Genomic DNA, 22,485 nt, shown 5'->3' with positions numbered 1-22,485 from the left:
CCTACCCTTAAATAAATAGAAATTGGTATTGTTTAATACTTTTATTAACCTAATAAAATATTTAAAAATACAATCAAGTAACAAATAAGTTAAAATATGATTCTACGCAAATATAACTAGTAACACAATTCTCGTCGAAAGCATCACACGCCAAGCAGCAGGGCGACGCCCGCTAACGTCCACCGAGTGGGCTTGTCCTTCGTCTTCAGGTTGAAAGTCCAAACGAACGTCGGGCCGCGCATGCTATGACATAAACATCAAATTTGTAATTCCGTCGATCCAGTCTGGATGGGAGATCTGTCATAATACGCTAGATTACCGTAAAGGTTCCACCGGTTTCTATTTGTACATTGTGCAAGCAGCGTATTAAGAATGTGCTAAATAATACGATGTACACGTGACTGACGCATTCTGTCGCGGTAATCGAGAGGGCAGTAAGTAAGAAAAGGCGGTTCCGCTCTATTACATGGTTAACTAGATTATTTAATCGTTCTTACTGCTGTTTATCAAATATGTATTTATAATGTACGGAGATGTATGCAACCTAGATAGGAAGAAAGTTGGTTTAACGTACATTTCAAATCAATAATAAAAAAATTGCCTGCCTTTGACTTACTACCCTCTCGATTACCACGGCAGAATTGAACTCTGCATCACCAACATAAAAATTAAACGAGACGTACGAGTCGCCATTTTTTTTGGGATCAATGTAAGGCGTTAACTTGTGTTTCCGTTTCAAGGACACGTTATACCTAGGGTCTTAGCCAAGGAGGCTTTCTGCAGTCGTTAACGCTAACTTTGTATATGGGAATGACTTATCCGAGCTATAAATTTATCGTTAGTATATGTAATTTTCGTACATTTTATGTTTTCTATTTCCGTTAACGATTGTTAAAAGGCACCTTGGCTACGACCTCTGAATATAATGTTAAATGTAACGACGTAGAGTGAGGAATACTTTTTGTTTTGGAGTTCTGGATATTGTTGCTACTGTTTATGGGCAGGCGTGGCGCTCACAACCATGCGACCCGTCTCTTCGTTATAGTAATTATATCCATGACGTGCCCCACCACTTTTTGGGTTTGTTGTGGGACAAGGGGACTGTCAATGCCCTGCCTCGACACTATCTATCGTAGTGTGCGTGTGCACTAATGCTACTCACGTACACTGTAAGCTATTAGGGAAAATAGATCTATATCTAATACTCGATTGTGAAGAGGTAAATAACTTACCGAATCTTATAGACGGGACACTCATAAACATTACGCGTGTCCTGCTTGTCCTGGGTGACGGCCTTGATGTAAATGACGGGCATGACCGGGAAGAGCTCCATCATGCGCGACTCGACGATGCCGCCGGTGGCGGTGTCCCAGCGCGCGCCTTCCATGTACAGCCCGTAAATATTGGCGCCTTCGCGTGGCGGAGCGCTAGACACGACACATTTGTGATTTAGATATCTTAACAAAGTCAGCACCTTGGTCCGATGCAGATCATCTTATGGTGTCTAACCCGAAAGGGTAAGGAATGTTTTTTCATTAGAGCAACGGTGTAACCGCTTTTGTGTACAGCATTAATTCAACTCAACATGTTCACATGGGATATGAATATAATACACAACTAGGTACTATGTATAATGTAATATTAGAAATTTTATAAGCGCCTGAATAAAACACGATACAGACTATCTAGTAAAACCTGATCTAGTCTATAGATAACATCGCAAAAAACAACTACTTATGAATTAATATTTCAATAATGCAGAACACCATAATATTTATGAGTCAATTACTTGAAATCTCCTCTGTTCTTCTTGGTGACGTCACAGTTGAGGCACATCTTGTCGAGGGGCCACTCGTTCTTTCGCGCCGTTTGCTGCATGATCGCAGTGAGGAATGACTGCGGGTTGAAGAAGCCCGCGAGCCATACTGCCGGCGGTAGCTGTGACAGATTGCCAATACGGTAGTTTGGATTAACTTAATTCGTCTTCGAATAAATTAAGTAACAATAAGTAGGCTACAAATAGAATGAAAAATGATGGATTTGGCTTATGCAAAAAAAAAACACTACATGAACTTACTAGTTTCGGTTACTTTATACTGATTTTGCTCAATAAAGTATCGACTAGATGAGTACAGCAGCGAGGATTTATTAATATATAATTCAATACCGATCAACATAGGTATTATTTAAACAAAATATTATAAAGAAGTTAAAGCATTGACTCACATTAAAATCACCAGACCAATTCTCTAATTCTGATAGACGAAGACAAAGATCGGAAAACCATGCGGCGAGACCCAGCAAGCTGGGGTATGCGAGCTTAGTCCAGGAATCTGGGACTTTATCCATGAACAGAGATTCCATAAGCCTTTCCATGTCACTGCTGATAGTCAACTCGCCCTGGATGATACAATTGAATATTGACGTATTTTATCAAAAGAATATTAAAAGTTCAAACTTTTTATTAAGACACGTAACAATATCATAACAATTCACTTTAAACTCAATAACTATACAGAGATACGTCATCTCATCTCTACATCATCCAAAGGTAAAATGGTAGAAAAGACCAAAGGTATTGTCCGCCTATAGACATGTTTGTCCATAAAGTTAAACAAAAAGAAGCTGGACTGGTATACCTTTAGCCCGAGCTCACACTCCTTCAGCGATCTTCGTATTTCTCCCATGAGACGGTTCATTCGTTCGCACTCCTGCAGCGCTACGATAGTATACGGCGTCAGCTCTTCTACCTTGCCCATCAACTCGACCAAGTTAAACGGTTCTGGAACTCTGTCTAGAATGTCCTCTAGCATGAACCGCACCTATACAATAATTGTGTTGTTACTTGGTAAAGCCTTATTTTAAAACAATTATAGAGATATGCGTGAGGCGAAAGAACAAAAGAAAACCAAAAATATAATTAATATTCTTATTATTAGTTCAAATAATGTAACTGCGAAATACTACACATTGAAAAAGTTGATTAAGTCGTAATTTATAACATAAGAATAAATTAAATTATTTGAACACATACGATTTCTTCTTTAGTAGCGCCACCGCCAGCTTGTGCTCCAGCGTCTCTGGGTTGCATTTCAAACACCACCTAAATTTTACATTTATAATAAAATAAAACAAAATACGCGTCACAAAATCTACTGAATTTATCGTTACCTTAAACAGTCGTTCAGATACCGTAGTCAAATATCCGATTTCAGCATTTGGATGAAGTCCGTAGAGATAGGGCGTCTCGTCTGGCAAGTAATCGTCTATGTATTGATGATAACCGACATAGTCGGAGTTGGGAGGTGATATAAAGCCCTGCGCTAGTTGCAGTTCGCCATCAACCTGAGCATGAAAACAATGAACAATATTTAAAAAGGTTAAGGCGAAGATGGTAATAGAAATTAAACAAGAATCAAGGTGATTCAATTAAAGGAAATAGCTATATTTATTAGACTCCTTAAGATATATAGACTTATAATTATTATTGGTTTCTGTTAGATAATACAAACCAATTCTGGTTGCATGTATTCCAGTAAGAACGTTCTGCACAGTCTTCTGTCCCAATCATCAGTGATGTGGCCACCGTACATGATCTCTCCGAACAAATACCTCAGATCCTCCCACGGCACGCGAGGATTCGCCTCCAGGTAATTGTATAATACGTACACGCAAATTGTCAGATCGCCGAAATTAAATGGATATACTCTGCAAAGACAAACATTTTGTAATGAAAGTAAATGCTGAAGACATTTCAGTTTCCATTACTAATTTTGCGATGAACATCTTTATCAAAGTATATGCTATGAGATATGCAGTAACCTTGATTACAAACTAGATTTAAAAATAGTGTGGTGCAATAATAAGAAATATGGTAATCACCTGTTCCATCCTTGAGGACCGAATTTACGTCTTTCGGCCACCACTGCGTGGAAATAGCAGAGCGCGAATAGTATGGCTTTGAATTCGGCTTCCTTGCTGCACATTTCGAGGGTCTCTTGACTGAAGTTATCTAAACTCTATAAAGTAAAAGGTACAAAAAGTTTATTTCAGGAAACGATTTACACGAAACAGAAACAAAAAAAACTGAGTGGATTTTAAAACGCAGTGAGGAAAAAAGTTTTAAGGTCGCACACCTACATTCTTATGTAATTGGAAGGATTTTAATAATTTCATACGAACACACATCGCGCCGTTACCCCCAGAGGGGAAGGCAGAAGTGCAACCAGGACTTTCGCTATATCTATACCGTTCCATGAGACGTAAATGTTATAAATGGTGAGCCTATCGCCATATTGGACATGAACTTCGGACTCTGGGCTGATACTATGGTGAAAAACCCAGTATCACAGCCAACCCGGGATATGAATCCAAGACGGCAATATAACTATGCCACCAAGCCAGTCATTTCATATAAATGACTAACAACATGAACAATAATTGGGGAATTGGTACTCTTTTCCTCACAATTGATATGCGTTATGTTATGTCATATAATACTGACAAAAAATCCCTTAAAAGTAAGTCAAGGTGTCACGAAATGTACATAATTAATCACCTTATGCAAATTTGCCCACATGCCGATTGGCGGTTCGTTGGTTATCTTGATGGCTGACTCTAGAATACCTTGCGGTATGATGTGGTATGCGGGATCCCCAGCCGGTTCAGCGCTTAAGAACAATCTGTACAACAATACCCATTATATCAGAATTATACATATTGTACATTTCTTAGATGTCTAACGGGCAATTAATTTGCAAAATACGGATCAACATCGAGATTAAAATGGTCGTCGCTGTCGATCTAAAGATTAATGTGGATCGTTTATTGAAATCGGTCGTGTATAAAATACCGCCGGCTAGATCCTGTCTGATATTAATGCTAGAACTTCTAGCTTCATCCTCTTTCTTCTAGCTTAACGATATCGTTTACATAATCGATGTACTAAGTAAATTACATTTAGTACATGATTAGTAAAAGACATTTTTTCCACATTTAATTCTTCAACCAATCACGTGAGTATCCCTTACCTATATTCCGGCAGGGGGTTCTCAAACGTCTCTTCCATCTTCTTTTCCAGAGTGGCGAGCCACTTGGCGACCAAGTGAATGTTCTGCAATATGACCCAGTCGCCGTTGACTGCAGCGACGCCCATCGCCTCCTCAGCCACTACTTCTTGGCCCTGGCCTAGAGACACGATGTGGAAATTCTTCTTGTCCGTCGAGAAGCCTAGCCTGCGACCTAACTTTTCTAGATCCTGAAATGATAGTTGCAAAATGATAACGATATATGATTTGATTTTAATTATGCTTTTATTGGTTTACTGTTTCTTGTTATTATCTGAAAGGGATTAGATAAAACGACATTACAATGCATATGTAGCTGATTGCTAGCACTGCTAACTTTATATTTTGGTTTAGATAGGTGCTTGCTTTTATTTTATTGCGTAAATCAAATTTTACTATTATTGCGGTATCATACAGAAAAGAGAAATGGCTACTTTCCTCTAAAATAGCGCTTGTACGAGTAATAAGGTGCCAAGTTCCGTTGTAACATTATAAAAATGTAGTAAACTAGATTACGGCATTTTACAGACAAAAAATACAAGTGAGCGAAATATGGGTTAAATCTGCACACGACATTTCCTGGCACAACGTTTGCTAGTTTTGCCGTGTTTTCATAATAATTAATCGCTTTTAAATGAAACCTCGTGTGACTGCATGCAATGAAATGAATAACAAACAAAATATTTTTAATATCGCACACGACATTAATGTTTTAGGTAAAATATGCCATATATTTGTTTAGGTTAACTTACCTTCAAGGGATCTACACCGGGAGACAGTATAAAGAACATGGCAGTAGTCGCGTTACTTTCTTGATATGATTTCTCGAGCGGTGGAGTTCGAGCTTCAACGTATTTCGTGCCCAAATTCTCTTCACAAAATGCGCTATAGAATGTCCACATTTTATATTACATTTTACCATACCTATAAACCTAGATTTTACAATGTTCCGTACATACTTTGAAGCGTAAGACATTCTGTCGGGCCGTAACGCCCGCATTATGCAGAGACGTTGTAATGGAGTTTTGTTTTTCCATTCGCCTGGTAACTTGTCTCTCTCGGGAGCTTCGCCGTCCGCATACTTTTGCCATCTGTTAACAATGTGTAAATTATGCTATTTATGAACTTAAACTATTAACGATACTTAAATTAGATGAAAAAAAATTGTCTGTTTAGTGTAATCATACCTATAAAGTCTCAATACTATTAACACTAGTAAACATGAAGCTGAATTTAAGTCAAGTAAAAACAATAAATAAAAATTAAAACCTTTTGGATGCGCCTTCAATGTCCTTGTCGAGGTTTTCGAACGCGTCCATCTTAGCCAGTGCCATAATTCCTCCGAAAGAGTTATTAGATAGCCACGGATACGGCGACACTTCGGGCGCCACCGCATATTTTAGAAGGAAATCCAATTCCCGTGTATCAAGTTTACCATCTACTTGTAGTATCTACAATATAAATATATCAATAACAACCCATAAAATATATTCAAGGATACATAGCATACATAGTATTAAGCCTCTTCTTCTCTTATCTGTGGTAGGAAGACATAATATATTATCAGCGATGACTATGTTTCGGATAAAAAAGTATAATTTCTGCGTCTTTTGACTAACCTGTTTACATTCTACCTCAAGTGATGTAAAAATAAATAACTTATTTGTCTTTTTCAATACAAAATTCACATACCTGCAAAGTCACCAAGAACAAAAACACCAATTTGTCCCTTTCGAATAGCCCCCTGCTAGTATAGACGAAGACAGAGAATGTGATGCTATCAAGCAGGTTGCGCACGCGCCCCTCCAGATCGTCAGCGGGCTCGGCACGTTGCAGCGCATCCTTGAACACCACACTGTACGCCTTAAGCGAGAACTGGTACATCGGGTTGATCTTGTATAAATCGTTCAGAATAAAGTAGAGAAGTGAGGCGCGACAGGCTGCTCGTCTGTTGAATTATGTGAAAAACTTTAGGAGACCGTACATCATTTATTCATAGCTATGTAAATAATGGATTAAATAAAGGCCAAATACATACTTTGGAGTGAGGATTTTAGTATTGGATATTATAAATTGCGATCAATACGTTACCTATATCTTTCTCGAGCCTCGTCAATTTTAATGGCAGTGGTCTTGCCTTCCTCGACTTTTATCTCAATATCGGCGGCCGTTTTCTTGGTGGTCTCCAAATTGATCACCAGCGCCGAATCGCTCAATATATCGGGACCTGCTGTCGCAAGCCTTTTTAGCAAATCATCTTCGAGTGTTTTGAGTGTGATTTTGAAATCATTTTGTTGTTTCGTCAGACCAGCTCTTAGAGATTCTAAATCTGGTCTCTCTGCTTTTACCACCTCGCCTAGCAACTGCTCTTCGAGGCTAAAAGTAAAGGTTTCAGTTAGTTAAATCCCTAAAAGTGCTTATTCTGTACTTTTTACATTTTGTTTTAAACTTTACAATTCTGGAACTACATGAGACTATGTTAAATGTATTTTTATTTGCAATACTTACCCATCTCTCGTAACGGTGAAATTGATAAGAGTACATTGCGCCTGCATTTCAGGTTGGTAATGAGGATTTGCCAACTTGGTCTGTATCACAAGACGGAAATTCGGATGGTAGTCAATTTCTCTGTCTCCGATCTAAAATAGTCACAGCAGTTATTACAAACATATGATTTTTTGTGATATTTATCATAGGAAAATATTCTTACATGGGCCTTAAAATGCTATACATGATTTATTTAATAAAAATTCAGCAGTCTGAGACTATATTGGTACCTTTAGCACACGACCCTTGCGTATGAGCACACGTCCGAGGAGCGGCTCAAGCACAGCGTCCACGGTCTCGCCGATATTCTCCAGCATAACCACGTCACCGTTTGTAACAGCGCGTTCGATACGATCCAGATAATTTCGTTGTGTCAGACGGATCGTCACCAAAGCGTCGCCGAACTTTGACTTAATCCACTTTAGACCTTGCCTAGGGTTTAGGAGAAGTAATTAAACTTTGAATATAGTCTCTGTTAAAATAATGTTAGCACCTAATCAGAAGAGAAAGGTTTTTAATCTTTCAGTAGGAATAAAGCTTTTAAAAACAGGATCTATAAAGCCTAGAAGTTATAACTTACAACTGCGGGTCGATCATCAGCGGCCATCGCGCCGAGTTGGTTAGGATCGTGGCATTCTCTGTGCTCATCGAGTCCGTTGGTAAACCTTCGTTGTTCCAACATGCCACTTGCGCATCATCAGTCAACATTGACAACGGTTCTAACCCCTCGGTTGTATCGATTTTAGGCTATAACAATATTGAACCTTTTACCTTTAGTAAAGTTAAAAAAAATACGTTAACGTAATGAAATGTAATCTCACGTTTGTCTTTTGTAAAGTAGGAATCCAATCGTCGTTCATGAGTTGCTGCCGGTAGCCGCGCATGAAGCAACCCACATACGATATGAACGCCGTGACCAACAGCACATCGCCCGGCAACATTATTCCAGACTCTTTCAAATTTACTACCGTGGCTGACCATCTGACCAAAACAGTAGATTAAAGTCAAAACGATAGCGTATTTATAATACTCATTGACTAGAAACGCAGAATTTTACCTGATCTTCTCCGAGGCTAAACCATTGACCAGTCTATTAGCCAAATCAATAGTAGCATTCGTAGCGTCAGCCTCTGCTTGACATTTCATCTTTTCATTGACGGCTTCTTGGAAAGCTTTCATTAGACCTCCTAATTTCTCCTCTAATTCCTATTGTAATCAATAATTATTTTTATTGCCTGGCACATATTTTATTCAATTCTGAACCGAGCAAGATTGTTAGTAAGCATTGAGAGTTATATAAAAAACAAACCATAATCTGGTCAGTGAGGAACGACAACTTATCTCTGGCGGCCTGCAGCTCTGCGTTGGCTTGGTTGAGGGCGCGTCGCTTGGGCTCGACGACGACATACACGTCGTAGAACTTGCAGATGTTGATGACCCACGCGCACAGTCCCGCCGCCGCGGCCGACTTCGACATTATGAATTCAGCGTTGAACTCGGGGTTCTTGATGTACGGTTGAACTGCCTAAGGATTAACATGTGCCGACATATTTTAAATTCTTAAAAAATAAAAGAATCAACGATTACTTACCCATTTCTGATCCCACAAAGCAAGTTTTATGATGAATTACGAGAGACAATCCACAGAGCCAAAACAATATTTGGAGGTTTCTAAACAATTGAGTTGACACGACCTTAAGGGTAAAAGAACAAATTGCTTACCTTTATTACATCAGGATGTATATTTTCTTTATCATAGTACACCAAATCGTACAAGAATTGATCCACTTTTGCCATCATAAGCTGAAAACAAAAATTAATAATGTTATTTTTACTGATTTTTCGTAATATTTGTACAAAAAAAAGTTATAAATAGCATCGTTAACTCACTTTGCAAGCTTTCCAAGATCGATCTTTGGGTATTTTTCCTTTTTGGAGAACAGCACCAGCACCGCCGCCGTGACGTTGACTACGGCATCTGGCGGCGAGCCGAAGGACTTCAACTCTGTTAAATTATTCTTGTTCAACGTGTTTAAGGCTTCTTGAGCGGCGATCAGAGCGGGCTCTGCCTTCGCTAAGTCGTCCGCGCAAATCTTTGCCTTTATCGTTACGTCCTCTTCAATCACTTTGACTTTCTTTTCCTCCTCGGCAGCTGTTAGCGATTAAATAACATGATAAAACGTAAATCCTACTATTTTTATTTTTTTTTTAAGTAAATTGAATTATCAGTCTTTTTCCATGGAATTTATAATAATTATGACTTTACCAAATGCTTTTTCCTTGGACACTTTTTCGCTTTCAGCACCAACTACGTCAATAAGCGCTTCTGCTGCTCGGTTCTTCTCTTTTAGTATAATTTCTTGCTCAGCGAGAGTTACCTAATAATAAAGCAACTAATTATGGAATTTACTATTGTTGAAGTCTATATAAATACAACACTTTTATACTTGTAAATCAATCGGATACTAATTTGAAATACGTAATAATAAGTTAATATACTTTAAAACAATATGTATATATTGACGTGTCTACAATTTGCCGTAGTGCCAGCAATAATCCTCATCTCTTACCTTCAATACAGCAACATCAGCAGCGCAAGACGCCAATTTCTCCAAACCATTCTCCAGTCTAGTGATCATCATCTTTAAATTCTTAGTTTTCTCATTAAGCAGTTTGGTGTAAAGAGCAATTTGCTCTAAGAAAGTCTTAGGTGTCGTATAATTGTACCGCTTCTCGTTTTGAAAATACACCGCCGACATTTGATTGACGCTTTGATGCACGTGAGACATAAAGTCCGATACTGGCTCGACCAAATGTGGCTAAAATATTTAAGACAGTCTAAAAGCCGAGTAAACGTTTTCTATAAACGATACTAATCTTAATATTCGATCTACTTCTGAGAATATACCACTCAATATAGTCAGTTATGTTTCCAGAAACTTTGTTCGGATTGGTCCGTTTTCGCGATAGATCGAAAAAAGCGATTGTGGTTGTTTATTGAAAACAAGGGTTTGTAAAAATGTATATGGAAAAAGCACCCATTAAATCTTACGCAGTCTATTAAGCACGTGGTTGTGGGACTCTCCTATACCTGTATCGAACTGAACATTATTACTTGGATAATTTATCAGGTATTCAATCAGTTGTATATTTTTAAAACGAATACTGCTGTTACAATATTTTACTAATATTTGAACGTTACCGGTAGTGATTCAACTTCAGCAAGGAATCGCTTGGACACGGAGCGCAAGGCTTCCCGCGGCCACTCGTGGAACCAGTTGATGGCGGTGCAGTTCACTATCGAGGGAAACTTACGAGCCCTCACTCGGAGTGTGGCACCCACCGGTGAGAAGCATAACACTACCTAGTGATGAAGAAGAAAATTTCTAAGCATCTAGAAGAATGCAAGAGAATTTTTCGGTAAGTAATGTCATTTTTTTATCTGCTAGATATAATATCAACCTGCAAGCAGTTATTATCTCTGTTATATTTTATTTGAAAAATAACAAAACAAATACAACCGAAAAAACAAAATGCAATATGTTCTGGTTTGAAGGACCAGAAAAAAATATACAACACGATCCGGTCAGATTTATGTTAAACATATTGATTTATAGCATTCTAAAATTATTTTCACGCAACGCAATATTTTTTTTTCAATAGTTATTGACTTTAAACGTACCTTTAACATTGACCTGACGCGGTTAATAAAGAATCTCCAACAATTCTCTCGCGTGTCGGGGACACCGGAAGCTTTAGTCTGAATGAAAAATATTAATGAGGGATAGTTTTGTATTTACTTATTTACAATGAAATATTGAGACAGATGCGGTTAAGTAATGCTGTATTCCAACATTGTGACAATATATTTTGATAGTGTTGCGTATAATATGAAATCAATTTCTCATACATTTTTCATATGGTTTTTAGTCTGTCTCTACATAGTCATGTGTGTGTGTGTTCTTTACTCCAATCTAAAGATTCAAAATTTTTACATACCTCTCCTCTGACACCATTAATGATATTTTCCGTCTCATCATCGGCCAATAATTCCGGTATCTCACCGGAAGCGAGCAAATCATTTATCAATACCAAAAACCGTTCTTCTGCAACCTGAGCATCAGTCATAAGGAATACGTTGCCAAGATTCTTTAAGCCGGCTTTGATATATAACGTTGCTGAAAGAGCATAGAAAATTGTAAACCGAAGTAAAAATGGGGTTAAAGCATTAGGATTTTTGTTCTGAGGCCACCAACTTTAACTGCTTACATTTTTTTTATTCTAGGTAATTTATTGTTTTTAAAATTCTTTGAACAATGATGTTGCATAAATATGTGGTCTTTTATATTCTGGTTTCAAATCAGTTACGGTATTATTTCAAAATAAATGATTTCTTAAAGACAAATATAATTGAGTATACAGAATAGATGTATCATACCTAAGTCAAGTTTAAGATCATTGATCCCATATCCTTTTCGCAATTGCAGTTGGAACACTTCTAGCGAAGATATGAAAGCGGACAGTCTAGAGAGCGACTGCTTCCCAGAGCCTCCGACTCCAACCAACAGAGCATTGCCCCTCGGTGCCTCAAGAATACGGTTGATCCTGCAATTAGTTTTATTTACGGCTGATTTTAAGAAACGCTCTCAACCGCTTCCATCGTATCGAAAGCGAAAATCGATCGGTCACAATGAAGATTGTTTGACATGATTAGAGATGGATGATTCAGTTTGTTTTTTTATCATTGATCTTAAGTTATTGCAATCATTTATTAAAAACCGCTATTCCATAATAAGTGTATATATTATGGACAGTAAGTGGTAGTTGAAATTATTGTTAGAAACACGTAGTTCTTCATTGAACCTTCAATTCCTATGGAGACGATTTATTACCTGCAGATATGATACATGGCGTCATCGAATAGCACAAGATTCATGGTGGCGACAAGGTCGTTGTAACCCGCCAGAGATTCGTCCAATAATTTTTTGATGTGCGGCCAGTCTTTGATTGGGAAATATTTGGGATCTCCCACACCTTCCGCAAAGTGGCAATAAATTAAAGGTTTTTCGAACACCACATTTTCGTCGAATTCCTGACGATATAAAAAGTCACGTATTTGCTAGGTGTTAATAGAAACACAAATATATTGTCTGTAAAGCCCTCAGTATTTCATTCATATCGCGTACGCACGATAACTATCCCACCAATACAGTAAGAAAGAACTTGTTTTTTATTAAGATAACGGAACCCTTGAAGGTTCACATTATATTTTAAAATCAAAAAAATATATCTAAACACTTTTGAAATTGCAAAATATATAATAAAATCATAGCACGTCGATCCAAAAGAATACCAAATATTTACATAGATAGTGAACCATGTTAGAAACTGAGCTTTCTTTGGTGACACTACCTTTTTTATAATTTTTGAAAGCACTTCATAACTCAAAAAAGTTGGTGCCATCCATAACGGTAACTTAAGTAAGTGTTTTAATCTAACCTCACAGTTCTTCTTGATAACTTCAGCGATAAGTTTTTGGAAGTTCTCATTGTCCACAGCATCGACAAGTTTGTCTGAGTACACACGAGTCGCCTCATGCATCCACAGTCTTATCAATTCTGATTGTGTTTTAATCGCATCACCAGTTGTAAATAGCATGCCCTTTGAAATAATTATATAATTTAGTTGTAAAATTAGTATCAACAAGTGTGGGTAATTCTTTCAGAAGGAAAAGTTCCGATGTATACAGTGATATAGACAAATAGAGATCTACTATATGCAACGGAGTAGCGTCTGCGCAAAATACTTCCAATACATTTTGTTCCAAATTATGGTAATAATATTGATCAACAAACTCACTTGGAATATATTGGACAAATCCCTCAAGTTGAAGATGTAGTGGAACTTGATAGCGGTCGGTAGGAACATCGTGGCTAGTTTGTTGTGGAGGGCGAGCGCGGCGTTGACGAGGATCTCCGCGTACCGCTGCACCACCAGCACGAACTTGTTCAGAGGATTGTTCAAGTGCTGCGACAGAATCTGCTTGTAGATGTGGAAGCAGGCGTCTAGACCGGGGAAACTGCAAGAATAGAGTTAGTACAGTCTTTCTAATCATGACAAAAACGTAACAATATGTGTCAATACATTTGAATAATGTGGATGATAATATTTTAATTACCTAACAGCAAATGTACAGAAATGCCTCTGAAGACGAGGATCAATTGTGAAGGAACCCGCAGTAGGATTCATGCATGCTACAAACATGCAATTTGAGATGTCCTTCAAACTCAATTTCTGTCTGTCATACCTGTAAGATCAAATAATGTTAAAATAAAGTAAATAATACAATACTTACTTATTTTTTGGATTTTTTAAATACTATACCAGTGCTTATAATCCATAAATTGTCTTATCATAGTGTGAGGTTGCACTGTGCCATATGTGTCTACCTCAGGCATATTCAAATCGTCCACAAAGTAAATCATAAATTTGCTGCCGGGAGGGCCAAAGTTACGGCCGGACTTCTTTTCCAGAGGCTTTTCCAAAACTTTTTGCATCATTTCTGTGAAAAAATACTTTATTTTATGTGGATATAATTTGGATGGTTCAAGTTGAAGATGTAGTAGAAAGCAACTAATTAGATAGTCGCCATGAACCTCCACGAAGATCTTAGCTAAAGCTTTTCTCGCAAATGCGACGTTAGTACATAATAGCCTATATCATGAGGTAAATCGTTAAAAGCCTCAGTAGGTCATAAAATGAAGCTATTGGCTCTGTAGTTTGTTCGAGCAAGCGGAATGGACAGAAGATTTTTTCGTCGCGAATGCCTAAATGGAACATTTAAATTTAATTTAATTAGAAGCAGTGGAAAATGTAAAAAAAAATATACTATCTACATTCATTACATACAAAGGGGCCAACAATAGACAAATTAAAGACAACACAGCTCAATCAAGCTTGTGAAAAGATTAAAAAAAATAAACAAAAGTATTTTTTTTTATATGTCAACTTACCGGACGTAGTATAGAAATTGAAAGGCACATTAGTAATAGCATAAGAATCAGGAAGTGAATTCAGTTTAGCCGCGACACTGACTGTTTTTCCACTGCCGGCGCTGCCGACTAACATGACTGGCTTCTGTTTAGCGATCAGCAAATCCATGAAGAACCTTATACGCGTCGTCTCAGAAGTGGATACCAAGCATGACTGTAGGAAAATTGTATTTCAAAGATTTTCTAATTTTAATGAATCAACCACGACTTCTTACTAGTAGTGTGATATCGAAAGCTTAACTTACTACGGAAAGTATTTTTAAAAGCTGTTTCGTTCTCAATGATTGCATTATAAAAAAAAAATACTAATTGATAGAAAATTCCGTAATCTGGACATATTTATTTTATTCAATCAATAGTCAAATATCTATTTCTAACCTGCAACGGTAAATCTGGGTCTAACTCGAAAGTTTCTACTCTTTCCGACCATGGTAGCATTTTTTTAGTTTCCGGATCAATAAAAAAACTGAAAACGTTCCCACTGGACGGAAACTTGATCTGTTTGAATTCATTGCAGAACCACTTGCTGAATTCATTGCGCCAATCGCAGAGCTGATCTTGGAAAAGACCGGAACCGAATCCCCAGACGACGGAGAACACGAAATAGGTTTCATACCTGAAAAATAATGACTCGTCAAATAAAACTGAATTAATTGCTATAAATATATTTTTTGTTTTTGTCAACTGCCGCGGTTATCACCGGGGGTACCCTGCTAACGGTGTACAAGCAATCCCCCGGCTTAGCAACTACAGCAGTCCCAATGATGATTTGGTAGGCCCTACTGCTATTACTGAGGGTGCCAGCGGATGGCACGCTGGCAACCCGCAGCTATTCGGTCACGGGGCCCGGAAGGATGAAGGGAAGGGATAGAGGTAAGGAAGAGAAGAGGAAGGAAGAGTTTGTTAGCATGGTTGGAAGGGAGAGGGAGGGGAGATGTTCGGGAACCCTTATAGGCCTCAATGTGTATTTGGCAACCAAGAGGTATACACATTACACTATGTGCCTAGAGTCGCGGCCTAATGTTCCCCCTGCATGGGCGTGCATTCGGTGTGAAGACCGAGCGCACAAGAATTGACTCGGGGGGCTATAAATATATTTGGAGCTTCAGTGAAACAACAAATTTATTTACTAACGTTCTAGTATCAAATAAATATCTATTTTTATAGGCACCATGGCTTTTATATCTATTTTCCAAAATATACAGTCCTATAACTTGTACCTAAATTACTAATTTGAACATGCTCGTCATAATCATAGTGTACTCACCATTCCTTAGGACAATCGCTTGGCAGTAATGATTTATTCAGGAAACACTCGAGCAGATAGCAAGTGAGTTGTATCTGCTGAAGTTCCGTTAGTGGTGTGATCCGTTTGTACTTCTTGCACGATTCCAGTAATGATGGAATATATTTGTCGAACATCACCGTCAACATCGCCTTTTCTGATTCATCATCACGCGTTGTGTCTATCCATGACGCTACGAACCTAAATATATGCTATAGTTCTTAATTTGATTGTAAGAATATCTATTAACTAGCTTACAGGAGCAAAGATTATAATCAATACTAATATATAAAGCTGAAGAGTTTGATTGTTTAAGCGCTCTTTCTAAGTAATTACTAAACAGATTTTGATTTTTTTCCACTAATAGGAAGCTTCTTACTCCTGAGTGTCATAGGCTACTTTTATCGTGGAAAACTCTTTTTCACCTGAGCTGAGCCGCAGGCAAAAGTTAGTAATTAATAATAATGATGATTTCTTCATTTCGTTTGGGTTTCTATGCGGTACGATATCCTGAATTTCCTATATTACTACTAAAATTACTACGAGTGCACATATTTCTTATGCATAACGTTTTTTATGCTATTACTACTACTCACGGATTCCAGCCCAAATCCTGAGGGTTTATGTACAAAATCCCAGCTCTGGACACAGTAGCTGGCGTAGCAGTTCTTAAATTCGATATTTCGAACAACAATCTCATAGATTTCGTCAACGCAATTCGCTCGTTACTGGCTAACGTCAATACCTTAACAATAAACACAAACATTAAAATTCAATATTACTTACACAAAATTACGAACTTGACTTCATATTATCAGATAGCAATCGCCACTCACTTTATTATCATCCATCAAAGTATTCAAACTTTCAATCCACATAGGATCAATATCACCATCGAGTACAATCCACTTTGGCCCATCTCCGGGCATGTTGGCCATGTCTCTCATGATCGTCGAGAACAGTCCGTCTTTCCATTCTCTAGTAGCTGGATTAATAATACCAAACAGCTCGTCATTAGTGACGGCCTTCGGGTCCAAATCGTTGTAAAACGGTTTCAGTTTTAGCATAGCGTACGTTTTGTACAAACATTGCCATACCATTGATTTTCCGGTGCCAGCAAATCCGATGATGAATACAGAATGCCTTACAGCAAATAACTCCACCAATTGTACCATCTGTATCAGTTAAATCAGTAATTCGTTTTTTATCTTCATATTAGTGCAAAAATGAAAGTGTAACAGTTTTCATTTTTAACTTTTTAAATAAATAACCATAAGAAGTGAGTTCTTTCGGAGAATAGGTTAGGACCTTAAAGAAAGTAAGTAAACGTTTACCTTCAAAATGAATCCTGCCTCCGGCTGTAACTTCATAGATATGGCCCCATCCACTAAGCTTTTTTCAAAGTCCAGGTCCCGTTTCCTGGGCACATCTAGTGCGGGGAACAAGTCTCCAATCAGACCCATGAACACAGGCGTGTCGTCCGTCACGATCTTAGGTATGTTGAAATCTCGCAAGGCTCTCATGAGTACTTGATCTTCAGGTCTCAAGCGGTCACCTCTCTGTCATATCGTCATGATGGAAATATATTTTTCAATTAAACAAAATTTCATACTTACAAACTGTTTTTATTATTATAAATATCACCTTCAAAGAGCCCGCGACGACAAGCACAGATTTAATGGCCCTCAAGCCCCAATCATAATGATCCTGTTTGGACAGCAGTTCTCGACACAACATGTAGAGCGTAATGAATTTACGCGCCAAAAGACGCGCCTCCTGGAACCCTTCAGCCACCAACATGATCTCGCAGATCAACTCAAAGTCGGGTACTACCATGGCGCAGGGTCTGAAAATAACGTAATTAGCTTAACTTTGTATAAAAAATCTAACCATGGCGAAAAATTTACTTAAAAGCTTAACCACTATATTACAAGGTTTGTCTAAGTATAACATTTACCTAAATAGAGCTTTCAAGTTCTCAGGCAATTCGGTTCTTCCCGCGTATCCTGGATTCATAGTAATGAACATACCGACTGTGTGTATGATAGTGATGTACTCGCCCATGAAATCGAACTTCTTCTTCTTAGTTTTAATGGCGTCGAGCAAACTTTTCACCTGTACCGACACTACAGACAGTACTTCTACTGAAATCCTATTGAACTCGTCGAAGCAACCCCACGCTCCCGTCTGAGCCAAACCTTCGGAATTGGACAGAGTATTTTAATCAATGCGGACAATGGATATGTAAAAAAAAACAATCAACAACAAATGAGGTTCTATTGAAAATATTTATAAGAAGATCACCTTTGTAAATATTTCCGCAACTTTTGTAGTCCATCTGTTCGGAGCAATTGAACACGTAGACCATGATACCGAGGGCTCTGCCCAAGTCTTTGGTTGTTTCCGTTTTGCCAGTCCCGGCCGGTCCCGCTGGTGCACCACCCATTACCAAGTGAAGACTCTGTAATTCGGCCAAATGTTTACGTTGGGTCTTTAGTAACTTTTTTTATTGCCTCCAAATAGAGAGGAGAGTTAGCTCGTTCCAGCCAACTGAGGTTAAGAGTTAACTGGCGCCCATCGACATCGGCAGATCTATTGTTTAATTTAAATCAAAATAAAATACAAAATGAAATAATCTTGGGAGTAACTATTTATACAATATTAATAATTTTCTGTGCCGGAAATCCCACTAAAACTAAACACATTATATTTAAATTATAATTAACAGCATATATTTCAGTAATAATGTATGAAGGGGGTATAATGTTAGTAAGTTTAGAGTGTGTAAGCAGGTACCTGAGTCAGTGTAATGTAGCATCGATCAGTCAGTGGTGTGATAACAAGACGAGGCGTGTTCCCCAAATATTCATAATCATAGAGGAATTGCGCATCGCAAATATTAGCAAAGCAGTTGTTAAGATTATTATCCCATCGATGCCTGAAAACATTGCCAAGCAATCGATAAAATTTATCGAAATTGTATACGAAAAAAAGTGGCAAAAAGAAGTCATATGAAGTATTTCTTAATATTTTGGATAATTGATATTGATAAATGTTAAAACTTTTGACGACCACAATGAGGATAGGTTTGCGGCAAAAAATATATTTTTCATTAATCTCGCAAGAAATGCATCCAACACTCACCGCAGTTGACTCTGCCACTGGAATGCATTAGAAGTCTCCACTTTAGCCACAATGAGCTTGGCTACCACGTCTCTCGAATGTACGTCGATGGTACAAATGGTCATGATCTTCTGTCTGTCGCCGACTGTCAAGTCTCCCAACAACAGTATAATCAACGCATTCAACTGAGCGATTTGTTTCTTTTGGTAATCTTTTAGGGCGTTCTCGTATCCTAGAAGAATATGATAGATTAAAGCTTGTACAAAAATGTGTTTTTAACAAAAATCTACTTGCGTAGGAACGCTTTACTAAAATACAAGTTTCATATACAAAGGAGCTATAAAAACAATAACATACAATACATTAAATCACAACAGTAATGGTGGAAAAATATCCCAAAGCAGCATAGTCATTTGCAGACTACAGGCCAAATTTATATATTTTTCCAAAGCTCGGCTGAGGATAATAATTTAAGGTTATCACATATAATAAATACTTCAACAAATAATAGCAGGGTTAGCAAATTTGGCTGACCTTCCTCTAACTTCTCGAACGCCTGGTTGGTTTCCGTGGTCCACCAGATCTGCGTGCCGACCAGCGCGGGCTGCGCGGGCCAGTCGAACACCCACTCGTCGCGGGACTTGTCCTCGTACGACTTCACGCAGTGCTCGAATATGTCGCGGAGGGTGTACCGCATGCAGTCAGTCACACGGTTTAGCCATAACTCTACCTAAAACCATTTCATTTATATGAGAAAAATCACACTCAAGATTTGCTGGTGGTAGGACATATTTTATATCCGCCCGGACCACCGCACACAAGGTGTTAAAACCCGCCATAGTGACCCTCGTAAGTATCTCTTTCCGGGATCAGACTGTATATATCCAATTCCAACAACCCGGCATAATTGTGTTGGCCATCGCGGGAAGAGGCTCTCGTCAGACGATATTCTATGGACTCCTCTCCACTTACCATCAGTCATTGGGGTCACTTTGCTGTGGTCGTATAAAAAAAGATTAACAGTAATATTTTAGAGATTAAAAACTGTCCTAAGAACTTCTCCATAATGTTGAGTTCCAGAAGACTTTATCATAAGTTACCGAGAGGACGTATAATAGTGTCAAGGTGTTCTGTTTTGGTCACGTCATATGACCAAAACGATGATACATCGGAAAAAAGAAATAATGTTTCCCAGCCGCACCTTTCCTGAACAGTCGCAACAGGGTGCTTTAAATGGAACGTGTTCTTCGTTCTCTTTCGATATCATCTCAAACGCATGTTTGCTGCCAGCTTTAGGGAACACAAGCTTTGCCAAATTATCGTACAGCTTGGTGAGGTGACGGCATACAGCTGGCGGATTATTACCGTTCGACAAGATATCTGAAAATAATTTTAAACTCAGTTATTAACATAACATAATATTTCTTTATACTTATGACTTTCAAAATATAAAATTCTAATACATCTTATGCTAGTTCTTACTAATATTGTAAAGCGAAAGTTTGTGCAAATGTTTGGGAGAATTTAATTCAGAAAAAAAAAATGTATTTTGATGAAATTTGGCCCACAAAGAGTATGTCCTGGACTAACACATATTATGCTACCTTTTATCCCAGTAACTTTGGTGTGTCTGCAGGAAACAATTGTTTTATTTTTTAAATAGATAGCGCTCGCATCGTGCCGATTGCACTATGGGTCGGTATCATTATACCGGTTTTGTATATCGGTAAACGATATAGGGACTTTTTAATGAGAAATGCTTTTAACCTAGGCAAAGACGCGTGCAACATCTAGTTTTCAATATTTTCGGCAATAACATGAATATACAACTTGATAAACAGGAAACCGAATAATTTACCAAGCAAATCGGCAGAAGAAACGAAATAGAAACGAGGATACGCCAATCTCTTTGTTTCCAAGTAGTCGTTGAGAGCTTTCTCGCACAAATTGAGCGCCCTCATCAGCTCCTCGAGCTTGTCTAACAGGCCCGGCTTGTTGGTCGCTTGCACGACGTTCGGAGTAGCTGCAATGTCTTTAAGCAACTCCTACAGAATCAAATACATTTTTGATAACTATATGTAAAAGTAATGTTTAAGATTAGATATAATTGATGATTATCTTAAAATATTTCCCAATAGAAAGCCTTCGTTGCCTGCAAGCAGCCTTCCAAGCACATTAAAGGATATTCCATCCAATAGCTCTCATTCCTAAAGGGGCATTATAACTAGCAGTGTAATATAAAATATTACTAACAATGAGGTAATCCCCACCTTGAAAGTTTTATCAATGCCGTCAAATCTCTTGGAGTCTTCTGGCAACTGTGATCTTATATCGTCAGAACCCACGAAAATACTCTCTAAGTATTGCCATTTTCTTTGCACTTCGAACCATAGTGCTATCACAGCATCGGCAGTTCCGAGTTTCTTTTGCCACGCCGTGACCTCAACTTCATAGAATCCAATGAATTTGGACGACATCATATTTTGTACTTGATTCTATGAAATCAATCAAATGTTTGTAAATATTGATGTGTAGTCGAAAAATAAATTCATCATTATAAGGAAATTGCTAAATGTATCTACCTGATTGTCTTCTAAGGTCTCCACAAGTTCTTCGCTTGCTTTAGGCAATTTGATGCCAGTTCTATCGTGCGTTGTGTAATCAAACTCCATGATAGCCCAAGTAACCTCCAACTCTCTGAAAATTCAAATTTTATACTGGCAGGATGTTTGTAGACAATTAATGAAATTAAATAGAATCGATAAAAGCATCGTATTTATTTCACCTGAGCGTCTTCTCCATTGCCGCTTCCTTAACAGACTTGTCAACAATAGTTTTCACTTCCTCTTCATATTTGTGCAGATTCAGTGCCAACAAATCAGCTAGAGTTGTATCATCGGTGATATTGAATTTGACCTAAAACATGCAGTATACCGTGCGTCTAATTTAATCCCATTCATTTATTTGACGTCTAGATAGTAATTGCTTAGCCTTATTTATATTTAAAAAGAAGCCAGTGAAAAGCAAATTCTCTCATTAAACTTAAATATAAACAAAGTTAAGAATGATAATTAGTCATTAACTTTCTAGCTTAACAATGATGAATTCATAGAAAAATGTTATTTACATAAAGGACTTACCATATTATAATAGTATATACATATATTTACACTAATCTAGTACATAAAATCTACAGTATGTACTCTGATAATATCTGAGGATAGTCAGAGAGCTGCTGCTGCATAGAGTATTTTCGTGTTTGTTTTAATTCAAAGCCATGTTCCTTCATTTCTTGCAGTGAGTACGACTTATTCAACTTAAAGAATTTATTAACAGTGCGACTCTCTTGCATTTTTGGTCTTCTAAAATCTTGCAATTGCAAATATTTATCATAGTCTTTCTTCGGTTCTTT

General features: G+C 37.8%; 1 protein-coding gene across 1 annotated transcript in view; it reads right to left on the bottom strand.

The window, feature by feature from the left end:
* Positions 1 to 28: 28 nt before the first annotated feature.
* The window catches only part of LOC115450203 (dynein beta chain, ciliary), a 41,323-nt gene continuing 18,866 nt past the window's right edge, over positions 29 to 22,485 (bottom strand). Inside the window, 53 exon segments of the mRNA XM_030178197.2 lie at positions 29 to 243; positions 1,233 to 1,427; positions 1,790 to 1,938; positions 2,227 to 2,400; positions 2,640 to 2,822; positions 3,035 to 3,103; positions 3,172 to 3,345; positions 3,513 to 3,708; positions 3,883 to 4,019; positions 4,559 to 4,682; positions 5,031 to 5,257; positions 5,819 to 5,951; positions 6,026 to 6,157; positions 6,336 to 6,517; positions 6,759 to 7,014; positions 7,158 to 7,442; positions 7,575 to 7,705; positions 7,844 to 8,045; positions 8,194 to 8,360; positions 8,435 to 8,594; positions 8,671 to 8,819; positions 8,923 to 9,138; positions 9,336 to 9,416; positions 9,504 to 9,547; positions 9,550 to 9,765; positions 9,880 to 9,991; positions 10,184 to 10,432; positions 10,816 to 10,977; positions 11,296 to 11,373; positions 11,613 to 11,791; positions 12,052 to 12,218; positions 12,506 to 12,705; positions 13,113 to 13,274; positions 13,473 to 13,692; positions 13,792 to 13,920; positions 13,998 to 14,175; positions 14,627 to 14,819; positions 15,044 to 15,281; positions 15,933 to 16,151; positions 16,547 to 16,695; positions 16,787 to 17,125; positions 17,285 to 17,509; positions 17,595 to 17,796; positions 17,908 to 18,148; positions 18,255 to 18,411; positions 18,747 to 18,888; positions 19,095 to 19,305; positions 19,608 to 19,803; positions 20,275 to 20,453; positions 20,932 to 21,118; positions 21,344 to 21,568; positions 21,656 to 21,770; positions 21,859 to 21,989. Of these exon segments, the coding sequence (XP_030034057.2) occupies positions 144 to 243; positions 1,233 to 1,427; positions 1,790 to 1,938; positions 2,227 to 2,400; positions 2,640 to 2,822; positions 3,035 to 3,103; positions 3,172 to 3,345; positions 3,513 to 3,708; positions 3,883 to 4,019; positions 4,559 to 4,682; positions 5,031 to 5,257; positions 5,819 to 5,951; positions 6,026 to 6,157; positions 6,336 to 6,517; positions 6,759 to 7,014; positions 7,158 to 7,442; positions 7,575 to 7,705; positions 7,844 to 8,045; positions 8,194 to 8,360; positions 8,435 to 8,594; positions 8,671 to 8,819; positions 8,923 to 9,138; positions 9,336 to 9,416; positions 9,504 to 9,547; positions 9,550 to 9,765; positions 9,880 to 9,991; positions 10,184 to 10,432; positions 10,816 to 10,977; positions 11,296 to 11,373; positions 11,613 to 11,791; positions 12,052 to 12,218; positions 12,506 to 12,705; positions 13,113 to 13,274; positions 13,473 to 13,692; positions 13,792 to 13,920; positions 13,998 to 14,175; positions 14,627 to 14,819; positions 15,044 to 15,281; positions 15,933 to 16,151; positions 16,547 to 16,695; positions 16,787 to 17,125; positions 17,285 to 17,509; positions 17,595 to 17,796; positions 17,908 to 18,148; positions 18,255 to 18,411; positions 18,747 to 18,888; positions 19,095 to 19,305; positions 19,608 to 19,803; positions 20,275 to 20,453; positions 20,932 to 21,118; positions 21,344 to 21,568; positions 21,656 to 21,770; positions 21,859 to 21,989 (9,267 nt within the window). The 3' untranslated portion in view covers positions 29 to 143.

This window comes from Manduca sexta, chromosome 13, assembly GCF_014839805.1.
Source record: "Manduca sexta isolate Smith_Timp_Sample1 chromosome 13, JHU_Msex_v1.0, whole genome shotgun sequence".
Taxonomy (NCBI): Eukaryota; Metazoa; Arthropoda; class Insecta; order Lepidoptera; family Sphingidae; genus Manduca; species Manduca sexta.
Note: the sequence above shows the minus strand (reverse complement) of the source record. Positions and strands in the feature narration are given on the sequence as shown.